This window comes from Indicator indicator, chromosome 8, assembly GCF_027791375.1.
Source record: "Indicator indicator isolate 239-I01 chromosome 8, UM_Iind_1.1, whole genome shotgun sequence".
NCBI lineage: Eukaryota > Metazoa > Chordata > Aves > Piciformes > Indicatoridae > Indicator > Indicator indicator.
This window is the reverse complement of record NC_072017.1, coordinates 14,233,770-14,259,635: the sequence shown is the minus strand read 5'-3', so window position 1 is coordinate 14,259,635 and position 25,866 is coordinate 14,233,770. Positions and strand designations below refer to the sequence as shown.

The following is a 25,866-nucleotide window of genomic DNA, read 5'->3' as shown; positions in this document are numbered from 1 at the left end:
CATGATGACCTTGGTAACTATGAGTACAGAGCAAGCTGTAGTAGGTCTAAGTGCCATATAGAATCATAGAATTGGTTTGGTTGAAAAAGACCTCTAAGATCATCAAGCTAAACCATCAGCCTAAGGTCACCATGGCCATTAAACCATGTCCTGAAGTGCCATGTCCACACATTTCTTAAATACCTCCAAAGACAGTGACAACACCACCTGCCTGGGCAACCTGCCTGACCACCCTTTCAGTAAAGAAATTTTTCCTAATATCCAATCTAAACCTCCCCTGGCACAATTTCAGGCCATTGCCTCTCATTCTATCACCTGATTCTAGGGAGAAGAGACTGACCTCCACCTCACTACAACCACAAAAGGTTAGTCTTAAGACATATGTGATCACAAAAATATGTGACTGAAAATTACTCAGAGCCAACAGAAGAACCGTGGGCACTTAAGCACTGCCGAGTCTGCCAGATAACTAAGTGAGCATTAGCACAGAGATCAAGCTCTGTACTCCATGTTCTGCTGGGTCCTACCTGAAAATGCCTTTCACAGTAAAATTCTGTTGATTTAATTTTCAAAAATTTTTGCCTTTCTTGTGTTGAAATATGTTCATATGTTGAATTAAAATGTTAGTGCTGCTAATTAACGCCTACCTTGCCTCTCCCGTGTTTACTCTCTGCATCTCTCCTCTCAAATCCAGAGATCTGTTCAGTGGACTGCGGCACTCACGGTGTGTGCATGGGTGGCACGTGTCGCTGCGAGGAAGGCTGGACGGGCACAGCCTGTAACCAGAGAGCCTGCCACCCCCGCTGCGCCGAGCACGGCACCTGTAAAGATGGGAAGTGTGAATGCAGCCAGGGATGGAACGGAGAGCACTGTACCATTGGTAGGCTGGCTATGCTTTACCCTGTCTTCATTGCAAAATTCAAACAGCCAGTGCTGCTGGCCGTTTCTGAGTGAGAAGTATGTTACTCTGAAGCTTGATTCTTAAAAAAAAAAAAATTTGCATGTGTCAGTCTGTGTAAAGGAGTTGGTGTTTTAAGAAAGGAAATGACTGTATAATGGCTCATCAAGCCTTCATACCTAGCTTGCTATGAAAAGGAGGAAGAAGAATTTCCTTTCCAATGTTTCCTCTTTAACTGCCTTTTGCCTAGTGGGAGGTTACTTTTTTTTTTTACTGTAAATATGTTACTTGATTTGTGCTTTTCTATTTTTATGTGATAGCTTGATGTCTTTCAGAAATGAAGCTTCCTATTGTTTTTCTTTTTTCTTTCTTTTATGGAGAAAAAGCTCTAAAAAGTGACTTGCCTATACCAAAATGTCACTTCCACCTTATAATAACATGATTGAGCTTCCAGAAATTATCTTCTTGTCACCATAATGCACTATTCTAGAATTATCTCCATTTTGTTACATGTAATTAATGTACCAGCAGTTTAATGCAGCTGATCAAGAAGAAGCCATGCTTATTACAGCTTCAATGTTTCTGTAATCAAGTTAATTCTAGCACCTGGAAACCTTGGGAAATTACTGTGCCTTTTGCAGTGGAGCTTTTCTTACTTGGGTGTGTACAGTCCCTATGTCCCATGTGCAGCAGGATGTCCCTCTCAAGTGCTCAGTCAGTGAGCATGAGGAATTGTGCCTCTAAGTAAGGGAACTAAGAAAAAGTGGAGGAGGAGTTGCCCAAAGGTTTATCATTTTAATATTGATTTTGTATAGCTGTAGTGCTGTGAAATTCTGTTCCGCACTAAATCCCCCTTTGTATAAGAGACTTCAGGTCTGTAACAGAGGTGGAGGATCCTGTCCAAACAGTTTGTGTCTCAGCATAACCACAAGGGAAAAATACTGCGTGACAACAGGTAGGAAGTACAGACAAAGAAACTGGCAGTGGTCTAACTGTCAGAGGTGACTAGTTTGTACTTAGATGTGTGGGGAGCATTGCAGAAAGCTCAATAAAAGCTGTGGCAGGAGTAACAAGGTGGCTCTACAGGTATTTATGGGACACATCTCCAAAGTGTGGGAAGCATAATGGCTGTGGACTTAGAGGTGGACTGAATAGATAATGAGAGAGGCAGCCACAGGTCAGACAAAGGCAAGCATAACATTATGTGATGGGTAAATACTGGATAATCTGAATAGTAAAAAAAAAAAAAAAAGCATAACTTTTTGTTCAGACAGTTGGTGGAGAGTCAGTTAAAAGAGGGGATGTAGCCAAAACAATATGGTAGTACAGTAATCTAGCAGTAGTAGTAGTTGAAGGATGTGAATAGAGAATTATTTGCTTTATCCACAAGCTAAAAGAGGCTGGAGAATTTAAAATTTTCTGGATTTTGGAAGAGCTCTAACTCTGGATGTGTTAGCACAGCTAAGCCATCACTGGGGCATGAGCATTAGAAAACAGTAAAACTCAAGCTGTGTTCCTGGATAGCTTGCAGGCCTGATTGAGAGATGGGGTGGTGGCGATGCTGCGCTGGTGGGCATGAGGAAACAGTAGTGTAAGCTTTGAGAGCAGGGAAAATGAGGGCCTCTTACAGCTGTATTACTGATACCCACATCATTGCACCAGGAAGAAGGCAAGGTTTTATTTTGAAGAAGGGAATCAAGTGTGAACTAGTAAGATTGATTTGTGATTTCTGTAAAAAATAATTCACAGTGTTTTTGTTGTTGTTTACTAATGAGATTGTTCAGACATATGAGGGAGAGGGGCTGCAGAGTCCTAGGGAGAGCTGGTAGGGTTAACATTTTTTAGGAGTTTCCAGAAAACACGCTGACAAAGAGAGTAGAGAGGTGGGGAGAGAACTTCTTTCTGAACAATAAAATAAAGTGAATCTTTAGAAGTAGGATAAAGCCTTTCCCTTGACCGCTTTAACTCACCAACGAGCAATTACTCAGCAGATCGCTCTGCTGTTGGTCTCAGCAGCTGTTGACCTTGGCAGCGTTTCAAGGGTTGTAGTTCTACACGGATGAACTGCTCTTGAACAATTTTTCCAACATATTAAGCACAAACAAGTTTTTCCTCAGCACTGGGCAAGTAGATCTGTATTCCCACCTGTTTATTCTTTAAATGGGTGTTTACTTTGTGGCTGCTGCTGTAAAGATAGTTTGATTTGTTTATATTGCCCTTACAGCCTCCAGGACAAATAATGAGGTACAGGCTGTAGCCTGCTGTTATATTTATTTTTCTTAAAGCTGTTTTCTACAGGAGCCTAGTGTTATAGAGAAACCAGGTCCTTCTAATGCTTATTTCCTCTTAGTGGATTAAAAATTGCTGCCTCCTCAACTTGGCAGATGAAGAGTCAGATTGCCTCTCTCACCCACCCTATTGTAGGTAGGAGCTCATTCTGAGCAATAAAATTCAAAACAGAAGGAATGTCAGATTGTTTCTCCATGAAAACCAGTTTCATATGATCACCCTCCATTTGTAACTCAGAAATTTCATGTTACTGCCAACTCTTAACTAGGTAGCAGAGTATTTACCTAATTTGTCTTATATATATGAAGGACTTTCACTGTCCCTTTATACATCTAAAAGTAACAACTGCGTACTTCTTGTTTCTGAAAGACATTAACCATTTAGCTGCAGTGGTGTGAAGGATTTTAGAAATGCAGATACATTCATTTGTAGAAGCTGTTAGCTGCAAGTCACATAAACTGCAGCAGCCTAAATTTACAATTTCTTTGGGAAACGAATATTCCAAAGAAGTTGTAAGTTTTAAGGGCAGTCTTACTGTGCCTTACTCACTTTTTATGGAAAGAAATAGCCCACTAGATCTCTAGCTGGATGCACAAAATGGGGTAGATACGTGTACATTAATCATAGATGCACTAACTGGAATGTGTTCTGAATTGTCCAAATCCATAACACATCTGATCAAAGAGATGATGGTATTTTTCTGAAGCGTGAATGCCATTTTAAATGGTGACAATGTTTTGCACCTCAGCTAATGATTTTTGTATATTTCTAAATGCTATCTGTTCAGTCCCGTTTTCAGTTAGCCTACTCTTCGTGCTGTTAGTCGACAAGCATTAAAGGTTTGAAAGAAGGAAAAGGCGGACCTTAAACAAGATAGTCCTTAGTTTGATTGCTCTTGAAGCTCTTCTAAACCCTAGATCACTTCTTGAATCATGCTACTTTTTTACATATACTTGAAGATATTCAAATGGCAATTTGGCCAAAGCAAATTCTAAGTGATCTAGATTTCCAGAGACCCTTTTTTTTGGTTTTGTTTGGCCACTTGAGGACATTGGGAAGCAAAACCATAGGTGATTTTATAGAAAAAATTTAGACATCTACTTCTGTGAGTTGACAGTTTCCCTAAGGCTGAGGATCATGAGATTGAAATTGGGAACTAATATACATATATATTTTATATGCTCCTGATTTGTGAGGGAATAGTCTAAATAAAGCAGATTTTTTTTCTTTATTTGGAAACAAGGTATAATAAGGTAGCCAAGATTGGTTTGACTAATGAGGTAAACTTGATGTGGGTGTTGCTGATACCCACTGTTTCATTATGCATCTCTGTCACAGAGCAGCTCCATCTTCAACAGCACACCTGATGTGGGCCACACTTTGAGTTATATCCTTAGGTCTGAACACATACTTCCAACGATTTATAGCAAAGATGTTCAGCAGCTAACTATATGCTCACTGTTGTGAGGAAATTAATCTAATAAGAATTAACAAATCTCAAGAATTGTTGCTATTAACCATGTTACACATTTGAACTAAAAACTGGCAATGTGTGTTTCAAATACTAAACAATTTAAGACTTCTAAACTGTTCACTCTCTTTTCCCTCCTGAGAATTGTAATATTTTACCATTTCCTGTATCCCCGTGAGAAGAGGTCAAATCAACAGTTTACTGCAAAGCTAGGAAAATTCACCTGACAATTGTTTTTTTGGTCTGGGAGTGACATTTTTGGGATCTGCAGTGAACATCCAAGTATTACTTTGTGAAGTGCAACTAGCACCTCAATGTGATACAAGACCACACATGCACAGCTGGTGCTCAGGTGATAACCTGGCTGAAAATTTGCTATGTAATTAAGTTTTCATAACACAATTGTGCTAAAATATTTTTTCATTTCTTTTCTGTCCTGGCTTAACAATGAGTTCAGTGACCCTCTCCTGTCTAAGTGTTGGTTTGCAAGAATGGAACAGATTATTATTTCAGAAAGTCTGTTATTTTTTATGATGTAACTGGCTTGTACCATGAGAAAATTAAGTAACTGTCATAGGAATTCCATAAATATGAATACTTTTCCAGCTGCTTTTCTATTAAACTTGGTTAGCTGAATGAAATTAGTAAATAATTATGCTGTTGGGGAATCTGCTATATCCATGTGCTGTGTAACATCTCAGTTTTACAATACAGCTTAATTTTTTTTCCATAGACCAAATTAGTTTTAATGTAATCTAAATTGCAAATTAGCCAATTTGCATTAAAACTATGCCTTCTTGTTCAGATTTGTCAACACCTCTTTTTTAAAAAGTCTTTAACGTTAAGCATGGGTGGATAAGACCATCTGTTTATGGAGCTTGCCTGCAGCTCCATTACTTAACACATGAGACAGGTTACAGCTGTTTAATTGTTATTGCATTGAACAATTATCTTCCAGTCAAAAATTAATATATATATGGATGCATGGAAAGCATGTTGTTAAACATAAGTGATCTAAATGTGTATTAATCTCTCAGGAGGACTAAAGTAGGTATTGTGGTACTTTCATACTACTTTTGACTCTTGTATGAGGCTACTTTTACCTTGTAGATAGAGCTGAAATTCAAATCCAGTGGTGGTCCACTGTGGAAGTGTAAAGCTTGAAATATGTTTATATTCCATCTAGAATTGGTATCCAATTGGTTTATCTTCCAAGAACTTCCCCCAAAGTTTAGGTGAGAAAAAGATAACATGGGATAGCAAAAGACTTATTTTAACATTTTTCTTTGCATGAAATGACACTAACATGACATACAAACCAATCAAGCCAGAGGGAAAAAAAAAATCTTTATTAAGAAATGTCTTGTTTCAGGTGTTGAAGCTGCAAAACGAGGAAAGTCATCTAGTTTAACATATATTCAGCATTATGAAAAAATAATATCGAAAGCATGCCTCATCAGTACAGATTCTGTTCTGGTGACTCTTTAAAGTGGTTGTCTGGCTAGAGATAAACATGCAGGCAATTTTGTGTGCTAGTTTTCCATGTGAACGTGGGCAGAGTAAGCTCAGAAATACTGCTAGTAATGAGGATTGCTAAGTAATCTCCTCCACGAAGTTACATGCTCTGCACCTGCTCTCTTCCGCACATGTTTAGCTTGGGGCTCCTTATATTACAGATTTCAAATACTGCAGGGAAATGACACTTTATCTCTTTACAAGATTGGAGAGTGCATCAAGACAAATCTGTTGGTCTTGTTAATTAAAGGAAGTGCTCATAGAAGACTTGAAATGGCTATATATCATTACACTACATATTTTTGAACTATGAGCTTGACAAAGTAAGTCATGGACCAATTTGAGGGCTTGATTGATCTTTTCCACATTTGCAGGTTAGTGGGAGAACAGCATGGATATCCAGAATTATGGTGGTCGCTGTCATTTTAATACTGATGCTATATTGCCAAGCATGATTTACTTTTCTCTGAAGTTTAAATTACTGAGAATATCCACTTTTTATAGTGTTTTAATGTGTCGGGTATTTAATGTACTTTGAGGTATTCATGCCAAGAGTTCATCATAAATTTTAAGATTCTTTTGAGGTTTTAGAATTTAGATCAGAAGGAATTTTTGTCCTTCAAATTAGAATAAATACTGCTGTATAAATGTATTCTGTAATTATCAAAATTCCTAGATTTGTCTTTTTCCCTTTTTCCTTAGTCCATGGAATTATACCAGACTACAAATTTAACCTTAAAATTAAGACTGTGTCTGGGTGAAGGTGTGATCTTTGACATTCAAACATTTCATTCCCAGATAAAATTAACCAGGTTCAAAGCCAATTGTATCAAATATCAGTTAGTTGACCATAATACTGTGAGTGAAATCCTATTTTCAAAACATCTGACTATACTGGGATTGGGATTTCACCACAATATTTATACCTGTACCTTCAATGGAAAAAAAAAAAAAAAGACATTACTTCCTTGGCACCCAGAGAACTGATAACCCCAGGTTAACAAGATTTCATGACATTTCAAACAAATATGGTTGCCATCTTCCCTGTGCCTAAAGGGCATGTTATTAATTTGCCAGGCAGAGCTTTAAATGTGCAAAATATGTATATGTTTGATAACTATTAAAACGCTCAATTAACAGGTAAATTTAAGACAATGCATAGGTATCTGATATAGTGGAAACAAAAAACAACAACAAAAGAATTATTAGTCAGGCCTTAACACATTTCAAAACCAAGTATCTCAAATAAAGCTTTTCTGTTAGCATACTCTAAATTGCTAATTGGTGATTTGCATTGAAATGAGAACCACATGTGAAGTTCAAGTTAGGCACATTTTCAGAAAACAGCAGAATCCTCTGAGATAGGAGGAATTTTAAAGCATGTTGCAAAGCTTACTTGAGCTGAAGTGGCCAGAAAGTAAGTGGCTTTGTACATTACATAGTCACACACTGGTCAGACACATTCTGAAAGTACTTCCAGTCAGGTAGAAAGGTGGATGTAGCAATGCTTACCATCCCGTTCCATCCTCTGACATGTTTTCAAGCTAAATTTAGCTTTCGTGCAGTTCTTAATGTAAGCATCAGGTTTTAAGTGCATCTGAGGCAAGTCTTTGAGTTTGTCAGTGGTCTCAAACAGATATTTGAATTTTTCCAGCCTGTCCATGTAGGACAGTTCTAAATCCTTAATGGCAAGTACTCTTCTAAATCCTTTTCCCACTGAATAGATGCTAAATAGGCAACAGCACTGCTCCTGAACTTGTCAACCGTCCCAAATTTCCTATGTTTACTGTATCCTTCAAAGCAACTGAACCTTTTATTCTAAGATATGTGGCTTTTCAGTACTAAAGATGAGAAATCTTACTTTATAGTACAATAGGGATGAACTCCAGAACAAAAAATCTACAGAGGCTTTTGTGCCTTTGTACGTAAAAACCCATAAATGGTTGCTGCAAAGAGCAGTTGTGATTTTGGCAAAGGATAAATTGAAGTGAATTGAGGTCACTCTGCAGAAACCTATGCAGCAGGTCTCTCTGCTGCAGGTCTATGTAGACACTGGAGAAAAGTGCAGAAATGATGAAAAAAATATTATTTCAGGCTGAAAATTATGTTTTGGCCTATATAGGAATGAAACAAAATTGTCTAAAACTATTATTCCATCCATGTGTTCTCCTTTACAAGAAGGGCAAAATGGGAATTTAGGAGTAAAAAACTATCAAAAGGAAAGACTGCTTGTAATCTTCCTCAATTGGCAGCAACACTGTGAACATATGGTGTGTCTAAGACAAGGTTCTTATAAACAGAGAAAGGATGACGACCATGAGCTTCTTATGGTGGAAGAACATGTGCTTCCAGTACTGTTCAGTGATGAATAGAGAAAATTACATTTGCAAGTGATACCAAAGCCCACTGCCCCAAACACTTTGAAGACAAGACAAGAATTTAAAATTAGTTTAACAAATAGCACAGGCTACGCAGAAAAATAAGGTGCAGTTCAACAAATGTTGGGTTCTGTGCTTAAGTAAGAATAATCAGCTTCACAAAATCAAGTTTGGAAGCAGCTCATCAGGCAGAAGAAACTCAGTAAAGGCTGTAGTGGATGATGAATTTGACACAAGTGAACCACTCTAGGCAGGCTTGAACAATAATTTTTAAATTTTATGAATTCTGGGCACCTGTAAAATTTCTGATAGAGATGTGGAGCTTAGAGCGAAACTCTGTTTCTCTTCTGTTGGTATGTGTCTGTGAAGCCACCTGGCTTTAGTCACAATCTTTTCTATTTTTGCTTTATGTGTGGTGGTGGTGCTCTGAGGTCAAATTCTGCTCTTACAGCAAAGTAGCTCGAGTCCTGTGGAGCTGTTGAGTTGACACTCTAATGGGACTATATAATACACTACCCAAAAAAATGTGGCACGTTGTAGTCTAGTGGACAGGTTAAAAAAATTATGATGGGAGAAGATGTCTGGAGGAGGATAATAATGTAAACCAATATAAATTTGCTGTATAGTGTTTAGAAGCACGTCACCATTATAATCCTTTACAACAGAATGGTAAGAATAAAGCAGTGTTATAAGTACCAATTAATAAACATAAAATCAATAGAGTATGTGACTCGTGCTGATTAGGGTAAATGGTTTTCATATATACTTTTATTCTGTGGCTATTCTATCATAAATAGAGGAAGGAGCATATGAATAATCTAAAGAAGGCATTGGCATATCTCTGATAGGAAATTAAAAGGAGACATTAAATTAAGGAAAAAAAAAGTCAGGGTTCTAAGTGGTTATGAAATATGCCTTGTTAAATGTGAATTTGCCTGACAGTTACCAGTTCTTTATAAAGTACATTTGTGTCCCACATATTTATATAAATATCCACACACATTGTTAACATCATTTATCTTTTAGGCTGTAGGAATTTGAATGCCACTTAAATATTCTCAGATTTTGACTATCCTAGAAAATGTTCATATCGTATACCTTCATTTTTTTTTCTTCCTTGTGTTTGGAGCTGTATGAAGTCCCTGTAGTCCTGGAAATAATAGAAAGATTTTAACTTGAGTCTTAAACCTTGCAAGAAAACCCTTGTAGGTATATTGTCTGGTCTATAATTAGACTTTTTAAAGACTTACCATAGACCACATGTGCCAGATGTCTAAGTGTCTTCCCGAGAAGCACCTGCTGACATGCTCCATCCTAATGAAATATTCCAAATCCCACCTAGACAGGCTTGTATTTTGTGCTTTTGTACAGAGCTGGGTTCATTCCTGTTTCAGTAGCACTGCTGTGATGATAAGGAAGACAGCATGGCTAGCTAAACTTCACTGCAAAGCTGTATTATTTTTGGTCACTAGTTTCTGTTCTGTGATTCTTTAGGATGCTGCATGTTAACCATAATACTTTCCAACATTGTTCTTATTGTCAGCTGACTGAGAGTAAGGTCAAACTTGCATTCTGAGCATTATAATTTTATAGTCCAGAACTGATTTCTTGTAAAACTACTGGATACAAGAAATCTTAAAGAGCATTTTCTTAATCTTTTGCTTGTTTGTTTTTTTTAAATGCAGACTGGATTTCTGAGTGGGAATAGCATGTGGATGGCTGAGATTGCAGGGACTGTTTTCAGTTGCCTTGGAGGTTTATTTTTAAGTTCTCTTTTGTTATATATCCCTCCATTTGTAGAGGCATTTAATGTTTCTGCTAGTGGTCAGATGCATTCCCTAGATAGACCTAATTGCTTCCCTTTTATGAAATAAAGCTTGATTTTTTTCCTCCGCACATACTCCACCATGTTCTAAGTGCAGTAGTGGAGAAGCAACAGAATTTACATTGGATGAGTAAGAGAAGAATTTGATCCACCCTGAAATGCAGCTCTGTATCACGTTTCATTTTGTTTGTGGTTAATGTGAAAAGCTACTTAGTTTGTTGCTGCTGTTCTAAATGTTTTGTAACTGATGTTTTCATCTTCCTATTTTGTCTCCTTTTAAACCATACTGCTATAGAAGAAAAAAAAAAGAAACCACCACACTCAAAAAAAATAAACCCTGTGTGTTGTAGAGCTGACACTTTTTTTGAGAGAGAGGAACTAGAAAGTTTCCACCTCTTAGTTGAAGCAGTGACTATGGCTTCTGTGAGACTACATCTATCTCATTAGTTCCCACCTTGGTCTCCAGAGGAGCTTTCTCCCATTCATCCAAACTGGAGGAAAGGCCATAGTTAGAAATAACCTTTCTTACCCATCCAATACACAAAGTTGGATGATGCCAAGTGACAGAGTACTTAACAGACATGGGCCATCATCCAGCAGGGATTTAGGAAAGGTCAGATTTTGACAGTAAGAAAGTCCCCAAGGGCTTTGTTGAGAGACCTCATCCACAGCAAAAACAGAGGGTCGACTTAGATTGGCATATACCCACACACAATGCTCTACAGTATCCTGTCACCTTATGTGCCCGTGGCTGGATTTGGTAGCCTCTGATGGACCTGACCTATGCAGTTTTGCTATATGACATTAACTGCTTTAACACAACTGCAATTGATTTCTGTTTCCTGAAAGCAAGGTGGGTACATACAACCCATCTCAGCTTTGGTTCATCCTTTAAACCCATCTTGAGCTCTATTTGTCGTTCATCCACCTGCTTCATCTTTTTTTTTTTTTTGTGAAATTTTAAGTGTCATAACTTATGAAAAAAAGAAGTCTTGCTATTCTTGGGTATATTGTGTTATTTATTTTTATACATCTAAAGCCTAAGTTTAATTTTCACCCACTTTTCCAAATGAAATGGATCACCGTGCTAATCACCCTAGTACACCCTCTTCAACTCCATATATGAAGGTTAAATTATTTTACGTACTTGGTATGCATGCTCAGAAGAATAACTGTGGCTGAATTGAAGCAGAATGAAACTGTTCCTCCTCAAAATCTCATTAATCTAGACAGAATTAAGACAGTGTGCTGGTTTTGCTGTCAGAGTCATACAAATCAAAGATCTTCCAGTGTGGTCAGTGTTTTAAAGCTCATAAGCTAAGAAATTGATCTTACGTTGTGTTGAAAATTGCATTTTATAACTAGCTTTGATTGTATTTCTGTTACGCATGAAAATCAAAGCATGTGAAAAGAAGTCAGAAGTAAAACATAGTCTCAGAAAAGTAGCATCTCTTTCTTCTGCAGGCCTCCTTTCTAAAGTAGTTCCGTTGAATCATGACGATGTTTGCTGAAAAGAGAATTTCTTGCATTTTTAAAAGCTTTGAAATACATTTTCATTTTGTAATGCAAAACCCTTCATGTTAGGTGCACCTGCTTGATTTGCATGTGAATTCTGAACAATTCTTGTTTTATGTGACACTTCTGAAATGTCTGTCTGTTTTGTTTTTTTTTTTTTCTTTTTAATTCTCAAGCTCACTATTTGGATAAGATAGTGAAAGGTACTGTATATTTGCTCTTTGACCATATGCTTATACCTACATGTACTTTTCTATATGAATATATTGTTACAAACATACTAGTCTGGGCAAAGGATCTTCTCTTACATACATTCCATGGATTGTAGATTTAATTCATCTGACTGTCAGCTCATCTCAAATGAAAAATTAATTTTTTCTTATACTATACAATGAAGTTTTATCAGTAATTATACATTTATATAAAAACTATATACATGTATTAGATTTTGTTTCAACCAAAAACTGAAGATAGCATTCATTTGCTGTTGGTGCTTTTTCTTTATTAGTCATTGGACCTCTACCTACAAAACTGCATATTTAGGAAACAAAGCAAAGCAATACTCTTGTCACAGAACAGGTGTCATTAGTTCTAAAGAACAGATTAATTATAGATATGTGTGTGCTTATAGAGAGATGTCAATAGTGTACCTCAGGCTTTTAAGCTTCTGTTTATCTGGACATAGAAAAATCTATAGGAAATTATGACTTGTATTTTGTGTGAAGCTTGTATGCTCTGGCAAGATTTTCAATTAAAAGTTTCAAGGATGCAAAAGCCTAACATGAAACAGCAAATAGTCTCATATCTTCAGTTATGGTGAAAATTTGATTTAGAAAAATGTTTAAAATATTCCTACCCCTCTTTCCCTGAGTATCTTTCTCTATTCTGTATTTGTGTTTTATTTTCATTAGAATATGACAATATTCATGGCAATACCCAGGCTTTCACACAATACTCTTGAGCACACCCAGTTGACTCTTAAATGCTGTGTTAGTACTGCAATTAAAATGTAAGTCTTCCATGAATTAAACAGAAGATCAAGCAATAAGCAGCACTTTCTACATCAGTGAATACTATTAGCATGTACAGTCTAAAAGAGTAAGAGTAGCAAGACTAATCTGAGCCTGGCATGATGGCACAATATCCACAGGCTTAGCATCATTGTCCTTCCTTACAGAACATTTTCCTGATTCTCTGCCTTTTGAGAGTTAAGCACCCTTTATAAGTTTTTTCCAGGGATGATTTCTAATTTGGCGTTACATGGTAGAAAGGAGTCAATGAATTCAAAAGTCTTAAGAAGAAAAAATATTGGCTGTTACTTCTGAAAGACTGTTGTAAGCTCAACTAAGCTTAACCAAAATGGGTCAGTAGATTAGTTCATAAGGATAGTAGTTCTATAAAATAAAGCAATATTTAGCCAGTTATGTAAGGGTTTTGGATCAAAGTTTACAGAAAATTGCTCTATCCAAAAATACCTGATTGTAGCCACCTCATAAGATACTTAGTGCCATATCTGTACTTGCTGCTGTCAGTGTCTTATCACAGTCATAGATAAGGAACACCAAAATCTACATATTTATAGTTTTGTCATCCTCATACAGATCATGTTGGCTGCATGCCAGATTTCATCACTAGGAAGTGACAGATACTGTTTTTTTAATGCAATGTTAGACTGAAAACAATTATCGATTTTGGATATATTAAATTATTTTAATTGTTTCCCAAATTTTCCCTCCTTGGCCATAAAAGCAGACAAGATAGGATATAAAGGTAACAGCACAAAAGCCTTAGGGAGATTGTCACAAAAAATCACTCTCTGCTATCTGTCTTGAAGCACGTCACTACCGTGTTTTTGTTCAGTCTATCAATGTTTTATTGTGGTCCTTATGGTATTTCATTTTGTCCGTCCTAAGTAATCAAATACGCACAGCTATTACATTTAGTTGAAAATCCTGTTGGTCCTGTCCCATCCGTATGCAGCCTGAATCCCAATGTTTGTTAGAATAGATGCTAAGCTGCTTCACTATTTCCTGGGCTTTGCTTATTCTGTGAAAAGGAATGTATTTTGGCATAAAGTATAGTCATTAAAACTGGCCTATACTTTGTGCAATTCTTTAACACACTGTAATTTCACATGAATATACGGCAACTCTGAGACCAGATAAAGTTAACCTTCTCTTTCATTGCGTGCCTAAAATCATACCTGTTTTCCTACTTAAGAATTTGGAGGGATTTGTCCATGCTAACAGGGAGCTTAAACATTTGTGCACTGCATAGAGCAAATAATGATCTACTCTATGGGCACAGAAAAATGTATCATTTTACACAGCTGTGCACTCGTCTTGTTATTTTGCCAAAAAAAAAAAAAAAGGAAAAAAAAATACTTAATTTTGTCTGGCCTGCAGGTATTTAGAGGATTGATGCATTTATTTCCTGCCTGTACAGGTAAGTGGTGTCTCAAGTGTCAGGCCAATCAAAGATGCCACTTTGTTAAGAATTACTCCCCAGGTAATGTTGCTGTTTCACTCCATGTGCAATTACAGTATTTGTGCTGTTCTTAAGGCCTGTTCCCAGTAAGTGTCCCTTGTTTGTAATTTTTTTTTAATATAATTGCAATATTTAAGTCACTTGTTATTTTTTTTTCTTCTTTGTCTGTTTCAACAGAGGGCTGCCCTGGATTGTGCAACAGCAATGGGAGGTGCACGCTGGACCAAAACGGCTGGCACTGCGTCTGCCAACCAGGATGGAGGGGAGCAGGCTGTGACGTAGCCATGGAAACTCTCTGCACTGACAGTAAGGACAACGAAGGAGGTAAGACATGCAAACTGGATCTTTAACTCTGGGGAGAAGTTGTTAAGAAATGGAGGTTTTACAATCAGGTGATTAAATAGTACCATGAGAACCATACACACATTCCACTAGCACTTATGCCTGTAAGAATGCACGGTGATATTCAGTGCTTTTCTGTTGTGTGTCAGCAAAGCCTTACAAGCTGTTTATTGCAAGTGAGTTATGTACTTAGAAAATGATGGTTGTCACCTTAGTTTCCTTGCAGTGTTGTTTTATACCGGAATAAATTGTAGCCTCAATTCAGTGAACTGTAGTGGAGGGGAAAGAAAGAAAGGGGTTCCAATTGTCAGTGACCTCACAAGGAAATTGCCAAGAGAAAAAGCCAAACAAAGAGTTTACATTTTCACCAACGATACTGTTGCTGGAAACAATTGTGTGCCCTATATACAGAGATCTTACCCCTCCATAATCTGTGAATGCTTGGATAACTAACTGGCTGCTCCCTGAATTCCCTTTTTTTTTTTTTTTTTTTTGCTTTCTTTCCTGCAGTCTGTCATTCATGTGACAGCTAACAATCTGCAGTGAGACGCAGGCAGCACTGTTGACTTAAGGAATCAATCTGCAATCATCATTGTAGGGTAGGGAAGGTAGAGAGGCTGTGACTTTGGCATGACTCCAGAACCACACAAAAAAACCACACAAAAGCAGGATTAGATGTGAATGCAAATATTAGATCAGCATAATGCTTTTATTGTCTGTCTTTCTTCCCCTTCACTCATCAGATCTTTTTGTTTAACACCTTCAGATTCAGAGCAGAGATAAGAAACTCCATTAGGGCCTCTGGATGATGATAAAGTCATCTCTGCCTTTGTTTTTCAGCTTTAGATTGCATATGCCTTTGCCTTTGCTGGGTGGCTTCTTGCTCTCACATCCTGACTGCAGTTGGGATCTTAGGCATCACAAACTATACAAACAGCAGAATTTACTTCCTGAGGAAAATAAATAACAGTATGAAAACAGTGCTGTTGTTTATTGTTTTATACATCATTTGATTTGTCATCCTCCTCTGTTACATATTGTTTATTTTAAGTCAGCTTTGCACATTTAGAGGTCTAAAAAATCTGAGGCAATCTGGTATATGCTGTCTGAACTATTGTGAAGCTACATGTAGGAAGAGAGCAAGATGAATGATTAGCTTTAGCATTTCCACGCAGAGATGTGCTGTTCAGGACATTACGTTCAGATGGGCTGGGGGATTAGGAACATAAGAAAGAAAGAGAAACCTACACGTGTGAAAAGAGACAAAGGAAGGAGGATGAAAAACTAGATTAGAACCTGAACAACTTGCAAGAAAATAAATAAATGGTGTAGGGGGAAAAACGGGAAAAAAAGTTGAAAGCCTGGTGATAGACTGAGACAGATTCAGTAAACGTTAACCGTAACAGGAGGATGTGATAGCAGAGGGAGAGTCAAGAGCAGATAATGGAACAGTGGGAGGAAGTGGTGCAAGGTGAACAGGAATGCACTTAAATGAAACAAGAGAAAAGAAGATGCTCCTTCAGACTGAAAATAATAATAGCTGTTTGTGAGGAAAAAGGGAAAAGAAATAATTGGAGCAGAAGGATCCAACAGGATGACTTTAAGTTCAAGAAGAAAGAACGATATGACCAAAAAAAGTCTAGTCTACGTATTTTGTTGCCTTTTTTTTCTCTCAGTTGTCTTTCATTATTTTCTTTATCAAAGTTATGCAGCAAGGTATGAGGAAGGGATTGGTCAATCAGTTGTTTTTCCATGATGGACCTGTATAATGCTCTTTGCCACTGGTATTTCTCTTTCAGTGGACCTTAATTTATGTGCTTGAGTACAGAGCATATTCACGTCAGTCTTTGACTAGTAGCTGAGCAAAAGGGTTAAAATATAATAATTAAATTAAATGAAAAATTGGAAGCAGTGTTTCTTCCCTTTCCAAAAGCACCTGCGATCAGCACATTTGATCAGCCATTCAAATTCCAGACTACAGAGAACGCATAAGGATGGCTGGGAGATTAGGTTATCTGAGTACTTAGGCAGAATGTGTACCTTGACTGCAGGTAGTGTGGTGTTTATCACACTAGACTCAGTGGCTGCATAATTAATGTTCATTGTTAGCTAATTGATATGCTGTGGTTAATGTTTATGTTTCATCCTACACTGAGTAAATTATATCTCATATATTAATATGAGTGTAATTCATTAACAACAGTGCCTGATGTTCCTTTAATTCTTAGCCGCTTGTGAGACTAACTGTTTAAATTCTGCAAGCATGAGAACCCCAAGGACCTCAATGGGATATTCCCCACAGGAAATGCTAATGAGATCAAGGCATTATGATCGTACTTGATCCTTTTCACTTCTAGATATTGTTGACATATGATGGGACAGTTATTACTCATCTTCCTTTTAATACAGATTTCTGAGAATCTTGTGGACCATTTCCTTTCTCTGGAAGGATCATTCTTTATTTTTCTATGTGTTTGAGTTGGATAATAAAATACAAGTTTTCCTTGTGGGTGGCTAAAAAGAAGAGAAGCCATGTGCATGCATGAAACAGACCTTAGGCTGAATTAACCATCTTATGTTTTTTTGGGGTGAGGGGAAATAAGGCCGTGAGTGGAATAAGGCTAATTTCTTTACTTGGGAAAAAATGTGTCACTATTGTATTTTAACAAAGTGGGCCATGTTTTGTCATCACTACAGGAATAAAGAGTAAACACTCTTTAATTTAGGTAGACCTTTATTGAACAGATTCCTTTGGTAAGTTTGTTTTTTTTTATTAGCTCCTGTCCAGTTATTAAGAGTAGTTACAGCTTTCCACCAGCAGGATTTAATGGACTATTAATACTCTTTCATTTCTAAACTGAAAATAAATGCTATAATAAGGCAAATCATACTTAGCCCTACTCTTTTTTATAATTGCTTGCATAGACAAGCATAGCCCGCACCTGATGACATTATCGCAGGATAGTATAAATTCAGCCTGAAGATTGCCTAAACTGGTACCTCTTATCTGATAGTGGCAAAGAGCAAATGCTTAGCAAACTGATATAATGGGATAATTGTGAACTTATGTTTCCTTTGATGTTTTAGCAGGCTGCTAATTAAAGTAGGAAATTACTGTTGCAGAATGTTTTGACTGTCAGAAGGGTTACTAAGTACAAAGATAACCCAAGCTCAGGAAATTTCAGCAGGTCTGTACTTGAATTAGGACTGATACAGTCCTAATTAGGACTGGCATTCTCATGTTCTCTGGTTTATGCTCCAACACTTCCCATTATTCTTCAGCTTTTTGTTTGCCTCTGTGGTTGCTGGGGAGTGCTTGATTGATCCATCCATAGAACTCGTCCATGGTGGCTCCAGGACGACCTCATTTAAAGCCCAACACTCTCTCTAGCAGGAATGTTGAACTTGAGTACACTATAGGCATGTTCATAGAGATACTGCAGTAGAACATTCAACAAAGTTCAATGAATTGAATAAATCACAAAATCAAGAATGGGAGGGGTTGAAAGGGGCCTCTGGAGATCATCTAGTCCAAGACCCCTGCTAAAGCAGGTACACAGAGATCAGGTTACACAGCAGGGCTGTGTCTGTTCTTGTACCTTTTCCAGCCAACTGCTCTACAGGCAATCATTTTTGGTATCTATAATTGAGTCCATTGATTACAGCCTGTCGTAAAACTGAGCTGTGTGAAGATAACTGAGGTTTGTTAATACCAATTTCTGTCCTTTCCAGTCTCTTGCCTTAATGTGCAACAGTCACTGAAATCATCCTGGTGGGATGGCCAGCTTCCTAGCTCCAAAACTCTTTTCTTCTTATGTAGACAGTGATTTCAATTCATAGAGGTTTTTAGTTGCCTAAATATATAATCAACTTACTTACCAAGAACGTGATTTATGTAGGCCCTTGACCACAATCTCCCCTTGACACTGGCAGAACTTGTGCCCAGGACTTAATTGTCCCCCTATTTTTCTTCCTTCTGCAGTTTTTTACATACCATTTAAATTCCATTCAAAAGAAAACATGCCCACTGATGTACCTTATTTTGTAGATACCCATAAGTGTGGGAATCCTCTGTCCTGACTCTTGTCATTTAATGTCTTGGAGTGTTTATTAGGCTTTCCAAATAAGCTATGACATCACCAGACCATGCTCCACTGCAATTCCATGCATTTTGCAATAAAGGGAAAAAGAATGTTACTCAAGACCTTTACAGCCAGATGTTTTAGCTTTTGAGGAAGAAAACAATAATCTAGTCATTACATCTTATGTGTATAAAAGAACCTCTTACATCTAGAACAAAAAAAAAAAAAACAACCCCAAAATAGCTTTGTGAGACTGATAATGATTGTCCAGCTGGCTGCAGGAGTTTCTATTTTCTTCATAATTTCACTGTCATATTTGAGTGATAGAACTGATAAGCCAGTGTTGAGCCAAGACTCTCATTTTTCAGGCTAAAAAAAATTCATCAATAATTTTGCAAAGCCATTTCAGAAAGGAAATTTTACTCTGCAATAGAGAACTCAACTTAGTGGTACTAGATAGCTCTAGCCACATAAGTACAGAGAAAGGATGAAAAATGTTTTCTCAAGTTATAAGGAGCCAGATTCATAACCATCCGTCACTCGCCTGGGCAAGTTGCTGATAAACTCCACAGAAAAATAACAAACAGCACATCCCTGTATCTTGCCTGGTGAAAATGAGATTCTTTCTCTGATTGATGTTAGCAGAGAGGCTTGTAAAAATGCATTTCCAGCTGATTAGTTCAGAAGGTGTCAGTCTCATGCAGTTTTATGACCTGCAGACTATACTCCAGATGTACGTTTGCTTTTTATAAACTAACAAAGATGAATGACAGAATTTGAGCATTTTGTTGGCAACTGCACAAGATACTGCCTCAGAGACTATATAAAGATATAAACCCCCAAAACTATGCTTTTTACCATCAGTACCCCATCTTTGACACTGATCCAAGCTTCTAGAGTTAAAACCAGCAAGGAAGGTCAGTACTTCATCTAGGAAAGGATTTCCTGTTGTGCAAGAATGAGACTAGAAAATCGCAAGAGTCACAGACTATTTGAGGTTGGAAGGGTCTCTGTAAATCACCTAGTCCTACCCCATGCTTCAAAGCAATGTCAGCTAGAGCAGGTTTTTCAGGACTGTTTGAATATCTCCGGGGATGGAGACTCCACAATTTCCCTGGGCAACCTATCTGACTACTTGAACAATAAGAAAAGTTTTGTCTGATGTTTAGACTGAATGTCCTGCATTTCAGTCTATGCCCATTGTTTCATGTCCTTTAGTTGAACATGACTGAAAGGTGGTCTGTTTTACATAGCCTCCCATTAGGTATCTGTACACATTGATGAGACTTCCACCCTGAGCTTTCTCTTCTCCAGACTAAACAGTCTCAGCTCTTTCAGCCTTTCCTCATAGGAGAGATGGGTAACGTCCTTAACAGTCTTTGTGGCCCTCCACTGAGTTTTGTCAAGTATGTCCGTGTTTGTCTTGTACTAGAAAGCCCAGCCTGCACACAGCACTAGTACTGAGTAGAGGAAAAGAATTACCTCCCTTGACCTGCTGGCAACACTCCTAATGCAGCCCAGGATGTCATTAACATCTTCTTTGCCACAAGGGCACCTGGCTGGCTTGTGTTCAATTTGGTGTCCACCAGGGCTCCCAATCTCTTCTCCACAATGCTGCCTTGCAGCAAGTTGTCCCCAGCATGTACTGGTGCGTGGGATTGTTCCACCTCAAGTGAAGGACTTGGCACTTCAATTTGTTGAACTGCACAAGGTTGCCATCACCCTGTTTCTCCAGACTGTTGAGACCTATTCATGGCCCTCTGATGTATCCTCATCCCGAGAAAAAGGCCCTCTGCTGCATCCTTATTCCGGGAAAAACAAATGTTCTTTCTTTTCTCTTAAAAAAGTTTAAACTTTGATATAGTTGATGATGACTTTTTCATCTCTTTTATTTTCCCCAAACTGACTTCAATGTCAGATGAGTTAAATATGAATTTTAGATGTGCAAAAGAATAGAAATCCCAGTCCTTTATATTTTGCCAGTCCTCTAACTGATGCACATAGAACAGCATTCCTTAGAGGAATACCTTTAGAAGATCTCTGTTTACTTAGACTCTTTCAACATATGATTGAACAAAAATGGATGGTATTTTTCCTTTCAGAAAGAAGTTTAAAGCTAGATTCTTTTGTGAGAGAGGCAGTCATGGGCTTCCTCTGAGTACAGCATTGGTATATTTTTCAGTTTAATGGAGCAAGCAACCTCCATCTCTAATCTAAATGGAATAATAAACTGTTTGAGCTATTTCAGTCTTGCTGTTCTTTTGGGGAAACAATTATCAGCTGTGTGATACCGTATTACATTCATCTAGGTATTTTCTGTAGCTGACATTTCCAGGCTCGTTTTCCTTATGACTTTACTTACAGCAAATTAGTAGTTATAGATTTGATCTTGATTTTAATCTTTCACCAAATTAGATTTCCAGTGATGTGACAGATCTGATGCTCATTATACGTGAATATTTCAGCACTTAAGCATAAAAGCACCCATGTGTTTAAATCTTGTTTATACTGGCCAGCATTCCTCATCAGTTTACTTACAATAAAATCTAAATGTTAAGTACAGATTTTGTTCTCTTATACACTTTCATGCAAAATAGTTGTGGAAATTGCCTTTGCCATTAGCAACAGAGTCTTTCTGCCAAGGTATAAAGGAATCCGCCTTGATAAATGTTGTGAAATCTTTAAAGCTACTTGCAGCATAGATATGCTAAAAAACTTCAGGAAAACAGCCGAGTGAGAGTTATTTCTTTCTTTTCTCTAAGAAGCCAAATAACCTTTGTTAAAAGCTACTTAGACCCACCTAGAATGTTTAATATTTATAAGTTAACAGTGTATACAGAGCCTGAGTGCCTTCATTTTCTAGTTTGTTCAACATGATTTTAGAAAAGTGTTGAATAAACAGATTTAATGTATACACAGTACTGAATGCATTCAGCTCACATCGATTTCCATGGGAGTTTAAGAACTCAATGGAAACAAACTCTCTTTTCTTAATTGAAAGTGAATTCATTAAAATTTTAATTATTAGTATTCTTTCATGCTACATAATTTTTTTCATCTCTCTGCTGGCTGGGTCATTCATATGCAAAGGGTCAGAAGGACGAGTTTGTTCATTTGTGTGTATTTCTGCCAACAGATGGGCTAGTTGACTGTATGGATCCTGACTGCTGTTTGCAGAGTTCTTGCCAAAACCAGCCTTACTGTCGTGGACTACCTGATCCCCAAGATATAATCAGCCAAAGCCAACAGTCGCCACCTCAGCAAGCTGCCAAAGCATTTTATGACCGGATCAGTTTTCTCATTGGGGCAGAGAGCACTCACGTCATTCCTGGAGAAAGTCCTTTTAATAAGAGGTGAGCATCACCCATCAGATACTCGTTAGTATGAAACTGAAGAGTATGTGCGATTCACGGTTAGAAGCAGATCCACTGTGACAGCAAATGTTACAGTGTGGACTTTCAACACAGGCTTTTGATCTTAATATATCAAATGGCTTATTTTTGTCTCATTTCCTTCAAAATTAAAATCACCAGTGCCAGTAAGTTACAGAGATAACTCGCCATGCTTAGTACCTGTATTCTAACAAGGCACTTGATTAATGATTAAATAAATCTTTATTTAACCAGTTGATTTGGGCTAGCTCAGTTGGAAATACATCAAAGCAATGAAAACACTTCAGAAAGAAAAGCTGCACTTTTTAAACTGAGCTCACTAAATAATATAAATTATGAATTAATGTAATAGAACTGTTAAGTGCACGGCAGTATAATTGCATAAACTATTTGACTGGTGCTGTACAAAGCAGTAATGACATGAAAATAAACCAGTAACAGGAAGCAGGTGTCTGGGATCTCACTGAGTGAAGGAAGATGATTTACACTAGAACTACTGCATTTGCAGTAATTTAACAGCATTAATGTGTTTGGGCACAGCAGTTGATTAAAAGTTGTTACACAAATGTTCCTTATTGCTCTTTTAGATTTTGTACTTCATAGTCCCTGCAGCTTTACAGATTGCTCTGATACTAATTGAAAAGTATGTTCTTTAGGAGTCTGCCAGAGATACGACTCAGAGAAGGAACATTTAGAGTTTATAAATTCTTAGAATTCTTCAGTGAATTTCTGGTCTCAGTTACTCAATATAAACAAAATGAACCAAAGTAAAATCAACAACACTGAAACAAAAACTTGTAAAAGTGTTTGAGTCTCAGGAATGTTTTTTCAATGCTAGTTGATACTATGTAGAAACAAGGAAACTTGTAATTTGATCCTGCATCTTTTTCACAGTCTTGCATCTGTCATAAGGGGCCAAGTATTAACTGCTGATGGAACACCACTCATTGGGGTAAACGTCTCCTTTCTACACTATCCAGAGTATGGATATACAATCACTCGCCAAGATGGAATGTAAGTTCCCTTTGAAGCACTTTTAAGTCATAAAGACAGCAAAGCTGTTACTGAAGAGCTGTTTGTAACAATAAGATCATAATAAAATAATGGAAACAAAAGACATGAAAAAAGGGGTTGACCAAAGCTCTACTTTCTACATTCTTCAAATGTTGACGTTCTGACTGTATGCTTTAGAAGGAGAAGGGCTTGCTTAATTTAAACACAGCGTCCTAAACACTCCATTCTCTTAGTGCAATATTATGCACTGTAATTTAATTGATTTCTCCATTGTTCCCAGTAGAGCCGTTCTGGCTTCAGAGCAGAATGAAGAATGAAAGAATCAATATGTAAAGTGGAGGCCATGGATAGCTTTGGGAATTTGCTGACTAGTTAGCTCTTCTGTTTTTTCTTTTTTTTAGGTTTGACTTGGTAGCAAATGGTGGTGCCTCTCTGACACTGGTGTTTGAGCGATCACCATTCCTGACACAGTATCACACAGTATGGATTCCATGGAATGTCTTTTATGTCATGGATACCCTGGTCATGAAGAAGGAGGAGAATGACATTCCTAGTTGTGATCTGAGTGGATTTGTAAGGCCAAACCCTATTATTGTGTCTTCGCCTTTATCCACCTTTTTTAGAATTTCTGCTGAAGATAGCCCTATCATCCCTGAGACACAGGTAAAGCATGTTTCAAATAAGTAACGTTTTATCACAGGCTGCTATTAAGTAACCTTAATGAAAAGAGTACCAATTGCTGTTTAAAAATAATTCTGACTAAATGCTAAGAAGTTGCAATGTGATTCTTTTCAGACCGATTTATTCATTCTATGGGATGATTTTTTGAAAATTAATCTGGAAAAAAGAAAAGCCAAACAAACTTAGTGTACAGTAGTGTCCTGTTTTATATTTGTCTGCATCATTTAGTTTACAGAATGTCTTTGGCAATCAGGCACCAGTCTGTCGAAACTGACACACTGTAGTACATCTGACTTTTTTGACTGTCCTCTTGTTAGAAGTGCACATCAGAAACTGAAAATGAGAGCTGTTTTTCTGTTATGTCTGAAAGACCCATACCATTCAATTGATGTGCTTAGTCCTAATAAATGGCATGAAACTAAGATTTTGATGAACTCTCTAAGAAGAGCGTGGGCTTACAACCTGATGAGCATGTGTGCTAACATACTCCTTCAGAACTTGCAATTCTGAAAGTAAGAATTAACATCAAAACCTTGCCTTAAACCGACTTGTGTCTAGAATGTTTTTTCACTGTCATAGATGTATTAAATTCCTCCATCTCAAATAACTAGTCACTGATACAGTCTTCATCAACTCTTGCATTTCAAGAAATAATACATTATTGATTTCTGAAAAAATTTTCCTAGTGAAACATCACTCCTTTTGCCTCCTTCTTTCTCTCCCTCTCCCTTTCCTCTCTCCCCTGCCTTCACAATGTCATAATTACACAGGGCATTCTTTTTTCTCATTCAGCAAGAAATGTCCTTGTCTCTTCAAGGGAAACACTGAAAATTTATTCAAATGTTTTCATGCAGAGCTTTTAAGAAGAGATCAAAATCATTAAGCCATTCATGGTTAGGAGCAAGTTTAAAGCAAAGATGTAAGGAAATTACAACTAAAAAGTCATACAAATCTACACTGTGCTAGAAAATTATTACTTTTATCCTCACTATCATTTCTGTGCCTTTGATAGTTCCAAGTCAATTAAAAGAAAGTATTTCCAAAACGCAGGCTGCTGAAAAACAGCTCTGATTTACTTGTTTTGGCAGCAGATGATAGATGCAGTTCCTAAAGTGATGGAAAATGGCTTAGATAGATAGGATATAAATCAAGAAAAAAGTAATAGTGTAAGAGTGTCAGAGAAATGCATATTTAAAAAAACACTTGTAATGTCTAGGTAAACAAGTCATGTCATGAACAATGGGACTAACGATGTCTGGATTCCTACTAATTCCTTGTCAGAGGTGAGGGATAGGCTCGCCACTAGTTGAGTGACTGATGCTTTCTATTAACCCCTCTTCATTCTGAAAGTGGCACAGAAAGGCAATAAGGGACAGAAACATGAATTGGAAAACCAAAAATAAACTGCTTTAATGAAGATAATAACAATAAAATTAAATATATGCAAAACCAGTATAGAACCCAGCCCCCTCATGGCACTTGTCACCATGACCGCTGATGATGCTGTGGGCAAGCACTGGTGAAGTCCCAGACTAGACTCGGCGGCAGATGGGAGCTGGATTCTGGAACTGGATTCAGGAACACATGGATTTAGATTGAAGGCAGAATGGACAGAGTCCTCCTCAGAGGATGGCAATTGGAAAAGAGAGCTTAACCTTTGCGATCCCTCAGCGTTATACTGAATACAATGTATATGGAACAGAACCCCTTGTTGGTCTGTTTAGGGTCACCTGGCCTGACTTGCTCCTCCCAACAGGTGCAAACTTTACAGCAGCCCAATGTAATGTCATACACAAGATTTAACAGTGACTTCGTTGCTTGTGGGGTTTTTTACAGGGGCTAGTACGAGCAAGAGCCTTTCTGCATACCAGTCCTTAGTAGTAACTATAAACATTCAGGGGTATCACTTCTAGAAGCAGACACTGTCTGCAAAGTATGCCATTAACTTCAGAAAGTGCTGTTACTTAGAAGATGCTG

General features: G+C 37.5%; 1 protein-coding gene across 6 annotated transcripts in view; it reads left to right on the top strand.

The window, feature by feature from the left end:
- TENM3 (teneurin transmembrane protein 3) overlaps nucleotides 1–25,866 on the top strand; it is a 309,130-nt gene that overhangs the window by 229,748 nt on the left and 53,516 nt on the right. For 4 of the 6 annotated variants that reach the window (XM_054383016.1, XM_054383015.1, XM_054383014.1 and 1 more), the window contains 5 exons: nucleotides 695–880; nucleotides 14,556–14,702; nucleotides 21,939–22,155; nucleotides 23,089–23,208; nucleotides 23,610–23,871. In XM_054383016.1, the coding sequence (XP_054238991.1) occupies nucleotides 695–880; nucleotides 14,556–14,702; nucleotides 21,939–22,155; nucleotides 23,089–23,208; nucleotides 23,610–23,871 (932 nt within the window). Of the gene's footprint in view, nucleotides 1–694; nucleotides 881–12,067; nucleotides 12,095–14,555; nucleotides 14,703–21,938; nucleotides 22,156–23,088; nucleotides 23,209–23,609; nucleotides 23,872–25,866 lie in introns of all 6 variants that reach the window. The other 2 variants (XM_054383011.1, XM_054383010.1) reach the window with 1 other exon arrangement.